This window comes from Neodiprion virginianus, chromosome 4 (genome assembly GCF_021901495.1).
Source record: "Neodiprion virginianus isolate iyNeoVirg1 chromosome 4, iyNeoVirg1.1, whole genome shotgun sequence".
NCBI classification, from domain to species: Eukaryota; Metazoa; Arthropoda; class Insecta; order Hymenoptera; family Diprionidae; genus Neodiprion; species Neodiprion virginianus.
The window spans coordinates 30,514,491-30,529,104 of NC_060880.1; the positions used below are offsets into that span (position 1 = coordinate 30,514,491).

Sequence of the window (14,614 nt, forward strand, 5' to 3'; positions counted from 1 at the left end):
ACACGAAAGCGTCGGTATCTCCTCCTCCATTACGAAAACTGCATACATCTTCGAGAAATCATGCACCGCCTTCGGCCAAGCGAGGTTCTCTACTTCCCGCGCTAATTACAAGATCAATAGTCCCTGTGAAACCGCCTTTAGCAGCTGTACTAGCGTCTTGTTATCGCCCTCGTTTCACGCTACACGGTTGTTGGGAATCGAGGGGTTAACGTACACGTGTAACGCCAGCTACGACAATAATACAATTATAAGCTATTCGATTCAAGTTCGCAAATTAAATGCACATTTCCTTCGATTGCTTTCGTATCCCAAGCCAAGAGTTCCGCAAGTCCTGGGAATCAAGCCCACGAGGAATGCCACGTTTTACCGGAATATTGCATACGTGTACCGATGTGCTACTTATACGAGCGTTGCGGTTAAATTGAATCCGCAGGAGCGAATGCATCGACAAATTATCTTCTCATTGTATTGCAAACGAAATGTACCCATATAAATTTGTAGAAAAAAATGTCTCTGGTTTGTTAGCGATCTAACGACTTTGAAGTAGATCATTCACCGATACGTTGGCGCGCTAAATAAAGGTCAAAGGAATTTCCATGAATGAAGGTTGTAGTCGGTGATTACGAATATCGGATACCTAACGGAACTCTGCGACTATTACCAAAATTGTGCAGAGGAAGCGATACCCATTATACGTGAATACCTCAGAGTAAAGGAAGTTGTTTAATACTTATCCCAGAAACTGAATCTTGGGTTTAGTTTTTTTACCACCGCGGAATTGCGGCCATATCTGAGTCATTACGACTCCGTCAACATTTATCATTGGAAGTAAATTACGATCCTGATTTGCCAAGATAGCGCCGACAATTATTCAGCCAGGCGTCTGTTGACGGCTGAACAATATACGCGAGTTTACTCCTGTTTCCGGTTCTTCAAATATCGCTAAACACTGCAATTCCGGTTTCGTTCAAGGCCGCCTCACTTCGCTGCCGCTGCTCGCAGCAATTTATACACACAAATTTAACTCCAATAATGTAATATAGTAATTAATAATTTTATAGAGCCGATGATTTATATACCAATACATTGAAACGTTATTCGGCGATAAGCTTTATACGAAATGATCACTTTCATCGGAAAGCAAATTACAGGGAGTATAAGTCCAGTTAATTTGTTGCTCTTCGGAACTATAATTTTCACACAGTGCTGATGGAAAAGTCTATACTACCGGTTATAGAAAATAATGTACATGCGTCGTAGTACGAATATACGATGTATTATAAGGTATTTTTGTACAGAAAGAAGTGCCGTCCGACCACTTGACTCGTCTCATTCATGCCACACGTTGGAAAGTAAACACAGCCACGTCGTCCACACAGCAGCCTCACCCACCCACGCACAACGAAGGTCCATGCCCCCGCGTAATGTTTGCTCTCAGTCATATGCGGTAAGAAACCCCAGAGTCCCTGGTCAAATCTCATAATTTTCGAAGGTTCCAAACTCCTAATCAAATCGCCTTCCATGTACTTCAAGATCCGATAGATAAGTAAACGTAAAAGTAATCTCTGATGAATTTATAACAAGACAATGGATTATCTACTCCACCACGGTGTTCCAACTGTATCTCATTGCACGTTTTTTCATTAAGTTGAAAAGGACCGAGAGTAAATAATACGAAAATTGGTCCAGATCTTGCAGTTTACAGTTTCAAAGTACACATTGCGTATGCACCATTCTACACTGAATTAAAATTCAAGAAACTCGCTAGAGCACCGCGTACGATTATAAAAACTTTGCGGAGTATATAAATTGAAGTGTTACCGAGATATAGAGCTGCAGGTTACACGACTACGTTGTAAAGACGAAAGAATCAGAGCTTGACGACACATCGACGGCCATGCGTGCATGTCGGAAGAAATAACCGGAGATCGTATTATTGTAAAGTAGAATTGCCGCGATGATTCTACTCGTGCTCATAGGATTCTCTCGGAGACAGAGTTAAAATTCATCGTCGTCCAATATCAAGTTGGTGCTAGTAACCATAAAACCATATGACACTTTATCATCTGAACTGCGCACACCTAGGCGAAATCTGTCAGTGAATGAAAAAATCCTCTTAATTTATAACGCATGAGACGCCTTCGCGTTTAATTTACGGTCAGCGATGACCGACGGAGAAAGGCTGCAAGAACGAGAACGAGTTGTAGGAGAATTGCGGGGGCCCTATATTAGAAACCGGAGAAGAAAATCCCCCGGGAAGAGGGAGGCGCCGCTTCTGGAGACACAGTTTAATAATGCCAATACGCGTAGACCTGTATTCCGAATAAATACACTCCGCGATTTTGATACACGTATAATAAAAGGCCAGAGGTAAACCGAAGCGGCAACTCCAATCAGAATCTGTCAAAAATGGATTCCAAAGATCTGGATAAAGGATCTCGTTGCTTCTGTCCAAAAACCCACGGACAATTTTCATTGAAATAACCGGTACCTGCCTGCTGCGGTCCTCTTGAAGACTCAACGGCTCCGTTTTAACGTAGCGAATATCCAGCCGGACGTCTCAAGTAACAGATGCGACGACAACTTACTACGGTCTTAGGGTCTGAGGATTCCCACGGCGGGACGAAAAAAGATGGACGCGACTTTCCTCGGAAAGAGCCGGTTTTTCTTTTTCCCCTGTTATTGGAACTTCCCCCGGCTTATTTTCACAATACCGATGTACCGTGTCGCTGATATTGTTTTTGTTTCTGTTACTTGGCGTATCAATGAGAACCATGCGCTGCTATTCATGAGACGTGGGCGAGTGGGCGGCTGTCAAGGCTCGCCTTGAAGTACGTATTTGCAATTCTATTACCGCAGGAATGAAGTCTCTTAAGTCATCATCCCTACATAACTGCATAAATATTTCTACCAATTTGTTTATAATGCATAAACCAGGTGTACATAATTCTTACACCAGTCCTGCAAGTGGCTGAATTTACGACCGGTGACCGTTCGCTACTTAGCTCAGCTAAGTCTCATCAATTTAACATACGCAAAACAAATTCCGTCAAACGGTACTTTATATACATTTATATTGAAGCATGCACTTCCGAAAACACAACAGTGTTCAATTAGGCAAAATTATCCTGAGGCAGCATTAAAATGTTGAGAAACTTGTAATAAGTCAGGATTTACGGATTAAGGAGTAGTTTCTTCTATTACATAATTCGACAAGCCTCTGCTAGAAACTACGAGTGGACATATGAGAGTTTGATAATAAGCAGCAAAAATTGACGAGATCGAGAACATTATACGCACACGGGATCTTCATGGTTTTAGCGTAAATAAATATTGTTCAACCGCATCAGGTTCACAACAATTATAAATTTAAAGATATTCACTTGGAGTAATTTACTCAGCTATACACGCAGCACGGCCACGGTTCGTAGCTTGTGAGTAAATTTTTTCCTTTCCTTCTTCTTCTCTTCAATAAAAGTTGAAAGCCTCGTAAACAGAGCTGGAAGTAATTGAAAACAATTTCCATGGGAGTTGGGCATAAAACTTCAAGCGGGTATTACACAATTCCAAATGTACTTTACAAAACGGTCGGTTAAATCTCCCTACGTAGAAAAGTAAAAACACCAATTCGCTTAAACTTCGCGAACAAAGATGATATTTGAAGAATGGGAGAAAAAACGGAGGCCCATGTTCTACAACGTTCCAAAGATTGATCTAAGCTCGAGGACGCCTTTACCTGGCAGGTGAGGCCGCATGGATCAAAAAGAGTAGATACATACATAGAAACAGTATTTAATGCGACAGCTGCAGAGCGAGGAATGAAACAAGCAGAGCAAAATTCATTGCCGGTCTCAAGGATTGAGGAATGTAATTGCAAATCGACGACATCGCCACCTGTCGCCTCCTCGTTACCGCCTCTGCGAAACGTGGGTGATGATAAAAAAAATAGCAAGCCCGCCACGACGCGTCGTGGAAGCTGGATTATTCGGTAGATTATAACGACGGCGCGACGCCGTCGAAGAAGGCGGCCTTTGTTGAAGGCAAGCCAGCGTACTCGGCGTGATGAAAAAGGGAAAAAATGCTCTGGTGGGCACCGATCGGCTCGAGAGTCTCGAGGTGCAGTCGCATAGACGACACCGCGACCTGGGACACACCTGTCCCGATCGCTTTTCGTTCGATTGATGAAAAAGTTGATAGTTTTATTATGGAATTTTGTTACTCACGGCTTTTAGCGCTCCTTTATATCCAATAACGACGCGCAATGCGGTATTTTAAACCACCACAATTCACCGTGCACCAACACTAAACAACATAACCTACACGCAACCTTCGTTCTCTCTGTAGTACCGTGAAGTACTGCCAGGTAGCACGAGTTTCCGACCGACCTTGCCCAGGTGTGCCACCATTCGAAACTGAATAAAACCAGTTTCTTTTTTACCATTCCTTTTCTGATTATCGTTACTTTTTACTTTTTTTTTTCTTACCGCAAGCTCGATACTTGCCGGTGGCGATCATTCTCACATCACGTGTATATCGACAATCGATTCTATCGTTTGAAAACCTTTTTTTCAAACAGCAATCATTGCGGCGGATGTGATGAGGTTTTATGCAATTGATAATTAATGATAAACTCAGTAAGAAGCAGGCAATGTTGTAGAGAAAATTAAGTCATAATCGATAATAAAAGAAATATCTCGTCCGACAAATTTATTATATAGTCATGTCTCTGTATGTACAATTCACTATTGGCATAAAAATTTATTTCTCATGATCAAATTCCGTGCCATGAAAAAGAACTTCTTATTTTATATATTTATTGGTACAGAACGTAATTTATCATGCACTGTTAGGGGTTAGTCAGATCTAAAATTAGAATGTTTTGGGCTTGTGCTGCGATGAAAATTTATAAAACTGAGTGTGAAGGACAGGATTCATTGTTCAATAAGGAATGCAAGTCGGAAAAATGTTATACAATAATTTATTTACAAAAACATCGTATTTTCATAGTACGAGGTCAAATGCATACCGTATCTACCATGTTAATAAATCTCGTAATCGTTATTGTAATCTTCTCTACTCTCACCTACCTTATTTTCACATACAAATCTCAAATATTGTATGCCGTAGTTACGGTAAAAAATGAAACTTTCGTTACAGAATCAGTCCTAGTTCTGAATATACGGCAGTTGTAGCGCATGAAACTTATTTATTTTCGTATTAAAACTTGAAAGCTTTGAATAGGAAATTTCACTTGATATTTCGAGTTCATACATATTTGTTACAAATCTGTTTTTTAGCATGAACGTGGAGCATGGAGAAAGAACTAGTGCACCTGTCAAATACGGAGTTCATCAAGAAAGCAGTAAATATGCTGGAATATGCATGAAATAAATAGCTAATTTCTCCAAAAGATAAAAAAATGTACAGCACGCCTGCCTTTCTGATTCCTCGGTACTTACACCGTGAAAACTGAATTAAATGTTCAACTTTTGGACAGAAGCCCAGTATTATAAATACAGTAAAAAAATAAAGATTCTCTGAACAACTTAAGAGAAAATAAAACTGTAAATATATTTTTAGAAATTCCAAAATCTGACAAATAAGGTGAGGGAGGGAACAGAGACAGAATTCTCCGCAATAATAAAAAGTGATACTTAATTTCGTTGATGTCTCCTAGTCTGCTGTGGGTGGGAGCGATAATCGCGCGACTCATTAGTGTCGCCCGATTCTTCGTCTCAGGATTTACCTCCAAAACCACCCATCAAGTTGCCTAGTCCGCCAGCAGCACCTTGCTGAAGTTGTCTCATCATGTTTTGCAGCCCTGACATTCCACCTACACAACAGATTTTATATATTTGTGATGATAAATTACAGTTAAAAGCTGTGGTAAGAGGTCGAGGCTATCTTAAAGATACACACATCATAATTCGTTACACCGATAAATTTCTACCCACCCATTTGTTGTAAGACTCGTGGATCCATCATTTTTGCCATTTGCTGATTGAGCTTTGCCATTTGAGTAGGATTCACATTCTTAGTCATGTCACCGCCCTTGAACAGACCTTTTATACCACCCATTTTCTTCACCACTGCGGCAAACTTCGTGTACTGTCCTATTAAATCTTTTACTTCCTTTTCAGTTACACCTGATCCTTGGGCTACCCTCACAACTCTTCCTGGTTGTTTGCTAAATAACTTGGCCCCGTCTCTGTTGTCTAGCTCTAAAAAAGTCGTTTGAATTCTACATATTCATATGATTTCAAGTGGCGAATAGAACATCAATCTAAAGAAGCAGGATTTAGTTATGAATAATATCTGTAACGTTTTACACGTACCACCGTCATTCATACTATCCATGATTGTCATAAGGCGCTTCAATCTAGCCATGGATTCTTGTTCTGTACCTTTCGACATGAAGTCTTGGCTGAAGCCAGGAATCATTCCCTGTTAACCAATGGCACAAAATATGAATATCATTTAAAATATATTTGCTTAATAATCTGTCCAAACTAATTACATCCTGAAACTTATTTGGTAACAACTGATACCAAATAGTTTTTTGCTATCTATACCAGCAGTCACATATAATTACCATGATTTGAGAGAAGGGCCCCATTTTCATGATGTTTTGGAACTGTTCGTACATATCCCTCATAGTGAATTGGCCGTGTTTTATTTTTTCAAGTAGTTCTTCGTTATCATCCAAATTGAGCTCGTTAACTTTATCAATCAACCCTTCAATATCTCCCATTCCCAAAAGCTTGCTAATGAAGGGTTTTGTTTTGAAAGGCTCAAGGTCATCTATGTGCTCACCGGTACCCACAAATATGACGGGACTTTGAGTAGCAGCAACACTAATAAAGAATATAAATATAAGTAAGTGAATCGTATAATATCAAATCGTTTACTGAAGTATATCAGCTCAAAATTGGCTTCAATGAATACTTACGCTGAAAGTGCACCACCACCTTTGGCATGGCCATCCAATTTAGTAATGATAACAGAACCAACGTTCACACGGTCCTTGAAAGCCTTTGCTTGACTCTCACAAGCCTGACCTATTGTTGCATCCATTACGAATATTATATTGTCTGGTTTCTGAAATAAATTGATGTTGAATCGAAATGGATCATGTGATCAATCTGTTCACGAAATCGGTAATGCAAAGTTATTTGCAATTTTAGTGCAACAAAATGAACTTCTTCTATAGTTTTGGGTTGAAATTAAGTGAACGTCAAATTATTGCAAAGGTTTCTAATCGACTATGATAAAATACCATAAAGCAATCACAATCTGAATAATTCTGAAGAATTGAGTTCCGCTGACAACTCATTCAAACCTACCACTGCATTTGACACTTGCAACATCTCTTCAAATAGCGATTCCTCTTGCTTGTGTCTACCGCTTGTATCCACTATAATTATTTCGTATCCCTCCTTTTTAAACATCTCCACACCATCTGCTGCTATGACTGCAGGATCTATCTCTGTATAACTGTGATGACAGCAATGTAAATACATACCCGAACCAATAATGCGAGCGCAATGAAGCTTAACATCACAGACGTTCATATTTCGTAATGTGTTTTTAAAAGCTACGCTTGCTTAATACTTTGATAAATTTTGCAAATTGTTTAAGCGAATATTTTATGCAAAGGTAAAGTGATAGATGAAAAATCTTGCAAACACTGAGCTGAATCTATTACTATAAAGATTAATTCAAAACTGCACTCAAAAATTTAGATGGAATTTTTCCAAACTAATTTTCTACTCTGAAAGTAGTGCAATATTTTCAATGAAAATTATTAATTGAAAACTAGTCAGAAAAAAACATTTTCCATTACAGTCGAGTAACTATTCTATGAGTAACTAAATTTCAAGTTTGCACATAAATTATGATATACAATTAGATGTTTATATTCATCATCTCAATTACTATAACCAACACAATATTTCAGCTTTAAGATTCCTTAACTTGTTTCAAAATAAGTTACCTTCCATAAAATGGTATCCTAGCTTTTGTGGCATTCTGTTTAATTTGATCATAGGCACCAGCACGGAAAGTGTCAGCACAAACTAAGCAGGATTTCCAATTCTTTTTTAGATAATGGTAGGCAAGTTTTGTACACGTCGTCGTTTTACCCGAACCCTGTAAACCTACGAACATTATCACATTAGGCCGTCCTTTTACAGGCTGATAAGCTTTCACGCCTGGATCCACTAGCTGCAATAATAAAATGACTATCAAAATCACGGCGGTAATTGAATTAATCGTGATAAAAAAAACATACTTTAACAAGCTCTTTAAAGACAGCGCTTTGGATCATCCTCCGCTTATTGAGACCGCCGGCCATGTCATCAAAGTCAATGACCGCACGAACATTCTCACGCAATTTCTTCACTAATCTAATGTTGACATCAGCTTCAAGTAACGCCGCACATATTTCTTTTAGCATAGAATTCAGCACCTGTAAAAACGGGTTTACACCATTTTTTCCGAAGTTTCTTTGATATGAATATAAAAATAAAAAAATTTCCGAATTTGCTAATAACTGATACAAAAATTAATATTTATTTCTTCATTAACAATATCAAATTTGAAACAAGGTCAATGTTTCTCAACCACATTCTCGCCATCGAACCAAAAATTAATGTGGAACTGAAATTGACATAATTTACTGAAATTACAGTGATATCAAAATCGACGACAATCAATAATTTAAATTCTGCAATAGAATACTGTTGACATTGAAATTCGATTGTTCGACGATGAATTTCAACGAAAAAAAAATCACGTAATTGCGTGCAATTGTGTTGAAAAGTCAGGTTAGGTTAGGTTGGTTATTGATAGAAAAATGTACGTATTTTAATAAGAACAGGAATTGCGATGTTCTGCAATGATCTTGATACAAATTAATCATAACAATCACACGAGGTGGGAATAGTTATAAACAGTATTTGCTTTTAATATGCGACGGGTTTTTAAATGCCTTTCCATCTGTTTACATCGTTTTCCTCACCTCTTCGTTAATGACGGTGGCATTGCTGAGGGACCGCAGGGCGGACGTTATTTTACGCCCCAAGTCTGCTAACACCATCCTGCCGTCTTAATTCACACAATTAATGCAAAATTCAATTATCTTAATATTTGTATTATTTTGTACAAACACTGATATGCCAAATTCGTCTTGCCAGGCCAACACGGCATGGCGTTATTTCCGGTGTGGTTGTGAGTTTGTTCTTGGCCACCAGGCGGCCGCCTACCAAAAGTATATTTCATACTTTTCATACCGCGATTCTCGAATCTCGATAAAATAAATAGTGTGGTGTAGAAAAATGGCTGCTTCTGTGTTAGGGCAGACGCTTTTTTCGAAAAGTATGTTTTTTAGAAATTAATCAGTTAAATTTTGTTTTAGAGCGTACGTGTCTCACGCTTTTTTTTGCAGTGCTAAATATGGGTTGCCGCTTCCGGACGTCAAGGGTGTTTTCACAGAAATTAAGGAATTTAGCAACTCAATCACAACCTCAAATTGCTTCAAAAGAAGGTGGGGATGCCTTTAAACAAATACTTTGATTATCAATTAAACCTGACATGTCCAGCGGCTTAGCACTTTTTTGCACCGATTTGCCTGAAACTTTTCAAGTTTAGTTGGCTCGAATTCCTTCCCTCCCGTCGTAAATGGCTGTTTCTCAGTCATTGTATAGGTTAAGAAAACTGGTCGGGATTCTGCTTACAGTGAGATTTCCAAGTTTTCTAAACCCGTCAACTCCATGAATAGCCATAACACTTGGCACACAGATCTACGTTCTTCGTTAACGGTTTTTTTTTCTTCTAGGAACTGACGTCCCGTCAATAGATCCACTAAAACATCCAGATTTCTTTGGAGTTCATAAACTTTTTACAGTTCAAGACTTATTCAAAGCAAGAGTGCACTATGGTCATAAACTTGGCTCTTTAGACGATCATATGCGTCCTTACCTGTTCGGATCTCGCTTGGACCATTTGATATTTGATCTCGATATAACAGCTGACCATCTACGACGAGCCCTCAATTTCACTGCCCACATAGCATTTAACGGTGGTATAATTGTTTTTTTTTGTAGAAATACGCAAAACGCGCATCTCGTTGATAAAACTGCTAAAGAATGCGGGGAATATTCTCACACAAGATTTTGGAGGGGTGGAATATTTACCAACGCTGATAAACAGTTTGGCGACGCGACACGTTTACCCGATTTATGCATATTCCTAAATACCTTGAATAACGTATTAAATCAACATACTGCTGTTCGAGATGCGGCTAAAATGTGCATCCCCACTGTAGGCATTGTTGATACAAATTGTAATCCAAACCTCATCACTTACCCTGTTCCTGGAAATGATGATACACCTGTGGCGATTGAACTCTATTGTAGACTATTCAAAACTGCGATATTACGTGGTAAAGAAGCAAGAAAAAAAATAAACAATCAACTGAAAAATTGAACGAAGGTTAACTTTACCAAATTATATATTTAAGATTACCACAGTATAATGTACAAAATTTAATAAACATCTCATAGTAACAACAATATTGGATAGATGTGGTAAATAAAATGTCTGTTTAAAAACCATCTTTCTTCTCCCCATTCAATATAATGACTTATAATGACTACTACCATAAAAGATTTCAGTAGCACTGAATGGGAAAGGGAACTTATCTCCTGGTATAAAAGCAAAGGTGCAAAAATTGGAGATATTCGCAAAAGTCAAAAAGGATCCATAACTGATGGACTCTAATGGTACTTGACTGTATTATGGTAGAATTAAAATTAGTCCTCAAAAAATAGATATTATCTTCACTCTGTTTTTAGTACTTGCTTAGAGTCTCGCATGTCAAGAAACTTCTTCGATGATATAAACTTGGGTAACCTAAATAAAAAAACGAAACAGTAATACTACTGATTACTACGCATTACTACAGCAAAATATGGTGTGGTAATTAATCAATAATTTAAAATATACTTACAAGTTCAATATATTGGGATAGTAGGCGCAAATATGTACCAATAACATTACTTTAGGGTAAGCAGCCCAAGCTTCATAAATTTCATTAGCCAATGCCACTGCAAATAAATTGGCACAACGTTCTGAACTCATTTTTGCATCAGATACGGCTGTTTCTTCTCCTAGTTTCTGTAAAATTTAATTTAGATAAACCCGAATTTTCGGTCATTTCCTGTTGTCGATATTACACAATCCTACTAATAGATTTTAAACCATAACAGATGGATTGTAATGACTTTTCGAAATACGTCATCCATACTTCTCCACTTTTTCCAGTAAAAGACTCTGCTAAGAAAGGTGTTTGTGTCGGACCAGGACAGAAAATGGTTATTTTGGTATTCTGTCCAAAGGTTTCCAGCCTCAAAGCACCAAAATATCCCTGAAGTTATTATGAGAAATTTAAATAAAATGTGCGGTAAAGTTTGATACAATAATATTATCAACTCTGTTAGGCAATATCTAGTGTACATCAAACTGAAAATTACAGCTTATTATGATAAGTCACTTACATGTAGTGCATGTTTTGTTGCGGTATAGGTAGCAGAAAAAGGTACACTCATAACACCTGCCAAACTTGAAGTCACTGCTATATGACCTTCACCTCTTTTTGAAAAATATTTCATTGCTATGCGACTCAGGGAAATCGTTCCGAATACATTTAATTCAAACATTTGACGATCCACATCTATTTCTATTTCTGCCCACAAAGCTCTTTGTGTTCTTCCTGCATTATTCACTAGAATATCCAGCTGAACGGAGCAAAAGAAATTGTATAATTAGGTCATCAAGGGGGCGTCTAGTCGATTTCGACGTAGTTGTATATATCTCGAATTATCCATTGTAAAACGAAATCGCGATAGTAAATTCGTACAAATCATGCCATTTCATTATTTTTACGTTAAATGAAAATGTGTTGGAGTAGTTTTGTTCAGAATTGGATGTATTATGAGGCTGTTATTCCGTTTTTTATGTTTGATATATGTGGACTTGAATGATTCGAGTTATATACCATAGCATCGAAATTGACTATAGCCCCCCTTTGAGATTAATGTTACTATTCAATTTATGACTTCATATCACTTCTAAACAGTGAATTGATTCAAATAAAACTACTTTAAAACTATGCTGAATTTATATGATTTCATTTTTTTTAACCAAACACATAAAATTTTTTAAACTTGTATTAATCAACGGAAATGAATCGATACTACTTATGCGATTTACCAAATCAGATTTGATATAAATACGTTTAATATTTATGATTGGTGATCAATTCAAAATAATAGCAGCCTGTCAAATCAGAAATACAAATCAATTATTTAAATATCAAAAATCGATCGCTTAAAACATGCATTTACTCAGATCTTAAATGTGTGATAATTAAGAATAAATGTTTATACTCGATAACATAAGTACATGTAGATTGTTGTTACATTACTTTGCCAAACTTATTAATGACGTGCTTAAATGCCTCTTCGTGTGTTTCAATAGCAACAACGTCCAGTACTAGAACTTCCACATCATCTGCTGTCAATAGCTTATTTCCTGTAAAACATAAAATTGATAGTCTCTCAAACAAGACAATTTCATATTAGGAAATGACATAATAAAAAACAACTCATTTTTGACTGCATTTGCAGTGATGACCTATTTGTTAGAATACTTGTTGAAAAGACAATTAAAAAATCTTTTTATCTGCGCTGTCATCGCCTAGGTTATAATTTGAGTTCTGACAGTGACGCTCATAATTAAAAATCAGGCTGAAGTTTGTAACGTTATTGTAATAACACATCTTAAGAAAGTGATTATTTTGCAACATCAGGATATCCTGAAAATTATCAAACTGTTGATACAGCATCAACAAATTCAAATTTTTTAAATTCTTCTTCACTTATTCCACAGTTGCGAAGTAGTAATTTTTTGTTTCAACATTTCGATATATTAACGTTACTAACTTGAGCCTTGTAATTAAAAATATGGGTAAGATGAAAGGATACCAATTACAAAAAATAAATTGATCTAAATTGAAATAAATTCGAAAGATCTTATTACAGAAAACAAGAATTATCGTGAACTAGTAAACTATTATTCTCTACACGCTTTGACATTGAAACTATTTGTATGATCAGAAAGTTGCTAGGAATAGTTCCGTTCAAGTTCTTTGAATCCATACTATAACTGTAATGACAATAATTTCATACCTGCTATACATCTTTCTTTGACTCTTAATAATTCAACTTCTCTCCGGGCTGATAATATCAACTTGCAACCAGCACTTGCAAGGACATAGGCTAGATGTTCTCCTATTCCACTGGATGCACCTGTTATCCATACAACTTTGTTTCGTAGCGTATCTAGAGCCAGAGATATATTTCATGATATTTAAATATTGATATTTTTTGGAACAACTACCATTCAGTTACAAAGTAAAGTTAACTGTGAATAACATCTTAGCATTTAGCAATAGTCTGCAACGAATGTTTAATACAATCATTATATTCAAGTACAACTAACCACCAATAAGATGTACCACACTAAATTATTTGATCATTTTCTTACCAATGGGTTTCCCATATTTTTCTTTGTACGCCAAATGTAAATCACAATCCAAAAAAACTTGTGCAATGAAATGAAAGAGATAATAACTGGAAGCTAACAAACCGACAAGTTCTAAGATCATTTCGATTAACGATCAAGCGCTACTATTTATGGCCACAACATAAATGAGGAGATAATGGTTCAGCCACGTACATTTCAGCCACGTACATTAACGTGGCTCGCCAATTGTCGAAAATGTGAATTCAGACTATTGCATAATTTGCCGTTAATTATCCGTAAATTAGTCGCGTGACTTATTTTTTTTGTCGCACTCAATTTTCAAAAAAAAAGCGGATGGCGTGCTATCTTTTCAAAAACTTGGCGCGCCATCTACCAAAAAAACGCACAGCGAGCATCATGCGTAATTCTGATTTGGTTGATAATTTGCCGTAAATAAGCCGCAAATTAGCCGTTAAATTTTTTTTTTGTCGCACTCAATTTTCAAAAAAAAAAGCGGATGGCGTTCTGATTTTTCAAGAATTCAGCCCGCCAACTACCAAAATAACGCACAGCGAGCATCGCGCGACTAATTTACGGATAATTAACGGCAAATTATGCAATAGTCTAAATTCACATTTTCGACAATTGGCGAGCCAAGTTCATGTACGTGGTTCAGCCGCTGGGTTTCGAACTGTAGACTGAGCCAAAGCGCTTCGTCTTCTTAATTTCACATGCTAATGACATTAATGTTGAAGAACGTTGATCGGTCAGGTAATTATAGAGATAATTACATGGAGATTTGCTATGACGACGCGCCTGTGGTTCTACTAAAGGATCTCTAGTTTCAGAATCGATCACAAGAACCTGCATTTTAATATTTAAAAGTCTCATGTTCTGTGAACGGCATCAGTTTAAATTGTTTATTCCGCTCATGAAAACTACTAGTCTTCATGATTCCGCTAGGGTGCATGAGCCATGGATCATGCGCATTATTTGTTGGACTTTTCCAACTACACACGTTCTACGGCTC

The 14,614-nt window shown here is 37.2% G+C and overlaps 3 protein-coding genes across 4 annotated transcripts; 1 reads left to right on the top strand and 2 right to left on the bottom strand.

Annotated features, from left to right (window-relative positions):
* Positions 1-4,960: 4,960 nt before the first annotated feature.
* On the bottom strand, positions 4,961-9,219 carry LOC124303409 (signal recognition particle 54 kDa protein). The gene is made up of 9 exons (XM_046760561.1): positions 9,020-9,219; positions 8,291-8,467; positions 7,994-8,223; positions 7,344-7,494; positions 6,950-7,098; positions 6,593-6,854; positions 6,336-6,444; positions 5,955-6,221; positions 4,961-5,833 (listed from the first exon to the last, which is right to left on the bottom strand). The coding sequence occupies exons 1-9, from the start codon at positions 9,095-9,097 to the stop codon at positions 5,736-5,738; spliced, it is 1,521 nt and encodes a 506-aa protein (XP_046616517.1). The 5' UTR covers positions 9,098-9,219; the 3' UTR covers positions 4,961-5,735.
* A 19-nt stretch (positions 9,220-9,238) lies between these two features.
* On the top strand, positions 9,239-10,811 carry LOC124303413 (28S ribosomal protein S2, mitochondrial). Of its 2 annotated transcripts, none has more exons than XM_046760567.1 (3): positions 9,239-9,375; positions 9,446-9,544; positions 9,836-10,811. In XM_046760567.1, the coding sequence occupies exons 1-3, from the start codon at positions 9,336-9,338 to the stop codon at positions 10,483-10,485; spliced, it is 789 nt and encodes a 262-aa protein (XP_046616523.1). In that variant the 5' UTR covers positions 9,239-9,335; the 3' UTR covers positions 10,486-10,811. The 2 variants fall into 2 exon arrangements, with proteins under 2 accessions (XP_046616523.1, XP_046616522.1); XM_046760566.1 differs by having other exon boundaries at positions 9,256-9,369; positions 9,434-9,544.
* Positions 10,493-14,469, bottom strand: LOC124303410 (dehydrogenase/reductase SDR family member 7). Its single transcript, XM_046760563.1, has 8 exons — positions 14,376-14,469; positions 13,606-13,698; positions 13,248-13,400; positions 12,485-12,591; positions 11,556-11,795; positions 11,306-11,425; positions 11,009-11,175; positions 10,493-10,911 (listed from the first exon to the last, which is right to left on the bottom strand). The coding sequence occupies exons 1-8, from the start codon at positions 14,452-14,454 to the stop codon at positions 10,839-10,841; spliced, it is 1,032 nt and encodes a 343-aa protein (XP_046616519.1). The 5' UTR covers positions 14,455-14,469; the 3' UTR covers positions 10,493-10,838.
* Between the last annotated feature and the right edge of the window lie 145 nt (positions 14,470-14,614).